Source organism: Corvus kubaryi, unplaced genomic scaffold (genome assembly GCF_017639235.1).
Source record: "Corvus kubaryi isolate FWS band 111438036 unplaced genomic scaffold, C.kubaryi_AGA036_p1.0 36967, whole genome shotgun sequence".
In the NCBI taxonomy this organism is placed as follows: Eukaryota; Metazoa; Chordata; class Aves; order Passeriformes; family Corvidae; genus Corvus; species Corvus kubaryi.
This window is the reverse complement of record NW_024580996.1, coordinates 114,512-116,565: the sequence shown is the minus strand read 5'-3', so window position 1 is coordinate 116,565 and position 2,054 is coordinate 114,512. Positions and strand designations below refer to the sequence as shown.

The window sequence follows — 2,054 nt, the reverse complement described above, 5'->3', positions numbered from 1 at the left end:
CATCCCATGGATCCCACCCCATCCCATCCCATGGATCCCATCCCATCCCACCCCATCCCATCCCATGGATCCCATCCCATCCCATCCCATGGATCCCACCCCATGGATCCCACCCCATCCCATCCCATGGATCCCATGGATCCCATCCCACTCGGCATTCCCAGACCTTGGTGAAGGCGGCCAGCTCGGTGTCCATGAAGGCCCGGAATTCCCGCTTGGAGAGGGAGCAGGAATCTCCCTCCTTGCCGGCGTAGCGCTGGAACACGGCCAGCAGCGACTCGATGCAGCGCTCCGTCTCCGTGGGCTGCGGGAATATCCCGGGATTTTGGGATGAGGGAAGGGCTGCAGGAGCCTCCTGTGCCCATTCCAGCTGTGCCAGGAGCAATCCCGGGTTTTTTCGGGAGCAGGGAAAGGCCCCCTCTTCCTATTCCAGGAGCAACCCCGGTGGATTTTTGGGGACGGAGGAGCCTCCTGTGCCCATTCCCGGTGTTCCCGGTTTTTTCAGGATGAGGGAAGGGCTCAGCCCGACCCGTTCCGCCGCATTTTTCCCTGGATTTCACTCCCTGGCACAGCGGGAAGGGCCCGGAGCGGGAGCGGCTCCTGGAAAATCCCTGGGGAGGTGCCGGATCCCGGCGGAGGAGTGGGAAGGGCCCGGGGCGGATCCAGGCTTTGGATGAGGCGGTTTTTGGGGAGATAATCCCGTTTTCCCCCCCGTTTTTCTCCTTTCCCCCCCCCTTTTCCCTCCCCCCGCCCTGCCCGGCCCCAGGAGAGGAAAATTCCCAATTTCCTGCTGGTTCTCCCACTGGGACGTACAGGGAAGGTGCGGATTTGGGGAATAAAGTGAGGATTTGGGGAATAAAGTGAGGATTTTGGGGCTCTTCCGCCTTCCCAGAGCTCCTTCCCTGGCCCCGTCCCGCTCCGCTTTTGGGGCCTTTCGTGGGAAAAGCTCCTTTTCCTGTCACCCTCCCGTCCCTATGGAATCACCCCCCTCCCCCCCCATCCCACACATCCCGCGACCCTTTCCCTTCCCCTTTTCCCATTCCCAGACCCTTTCCCAACAAATCCTTCCCTTGGCACCATTCCCTGGCCCCGCCCCGCTCCTGTTTTGGGGCCTTTTGTAGGAAAATCTCCTCTGGAACCCCTCTGGAACCCTTCCCACCGCATTCCCGGGAATCCCGGCTCCCTCACCATGGCTGGGGCAGGCGGCGGCGGCTCCGCTCGGGTTGGAATTGTAGGATCGGGAGGCTCGGGAACAGCTCCGGGACAGCTCGGGGACAGCTCGGGAGCCCCACCCGGGGTGACTCAGCCCCGGCCGCGTTGGGCAATTCCCGTTTCCAGCGGCAACCGCGGCTCCTCCCGCGCCTCTCGAACGTGCCCGGCCCTGCCCTGCCCCGCTCCGGGGTTTGCGGTTATTCCCAGTCCGGAATGATCCCGGTTTTCTCCGCTGGAATAGCGCTGGGTTCATCTTCGGGGGAGGAGATGGGGGGAAAAAGCCCCCCAAAAATCCTCAGGGGGAGGCTGGAGTAGGAAAAAAGGGGAAAATTTTCCCAAAATCTTCAGGGGAGGCTGGAGCAGGGAGGGGGGAAAATCCCAAAATCTTCAGGGGGAGGCTGGAGCAGGAAAAAAGGGGAAAATTTCCCCAAAATCTTCCAGGGGAGGCTGGAGCAGGGAGGGGGGAAACACGGGGCTTGGGATGAGTTCTGGGATCGGGGAAAGCTTCCATGGACAGCTCTGGGAATTCTGCTGGAGCCTGGAGCAGGAAAAAAAGGGGAAAATCCCCCAAATCTCGAAGCAGGACAAAGGGAAGCAGCAAACGAGAAAACACCCCCGGGAGATTTTTCCTTCTCCTCCCAATTTCCCGTCCTCAAACTCCTGTTTTTCCCATACATTTGGGGGGAAAAAAAGATTTTCCCTCAATCCAACAGTCCCAAAGGGAATTTCCCAAACCTTGGATTGGAAAATTGGATTTTCCCTCTCCCTGAGGACCCCCCTGGATAAAAGGGGGGGGGGGGGGAAGTGGGGTTTTTCCCCTGTGCCAGAGGTGATCCCGGGGG

At 60.3% G+C, this 2,054-nt stretch overlaps 1 protein-coding gene across 1 annotated transcript in view; it reads right to left on the bottom strand.

Moving 5' to 3' along the window:
• The window catches only part of S100A11 (S100 calcium binding protein A11), a 2,287-nt gene extending 962 nt beyond the window's left edge, over positions 1-1,325 (bottom strand). Inside the window, exons 1-2 of the mRNA XM_042020412.1 lie at positions 1,189-1,325; positions 167-304 (exon numbers count right to left, since the gene is read on the bottom strand). Coding sequence (XP_041876346.1) covers positions 167-304; positions 1,189-1,191 — 141 coding nt within the window. The 5' untranslated portion in view covers positions 1,192-1,325. The remainder of the gene's footprint in view (positions 1-166; positions 305-1,188) is intronic.
• Positions 1,326-2,054: the final 729 nt, after the last annotated feature.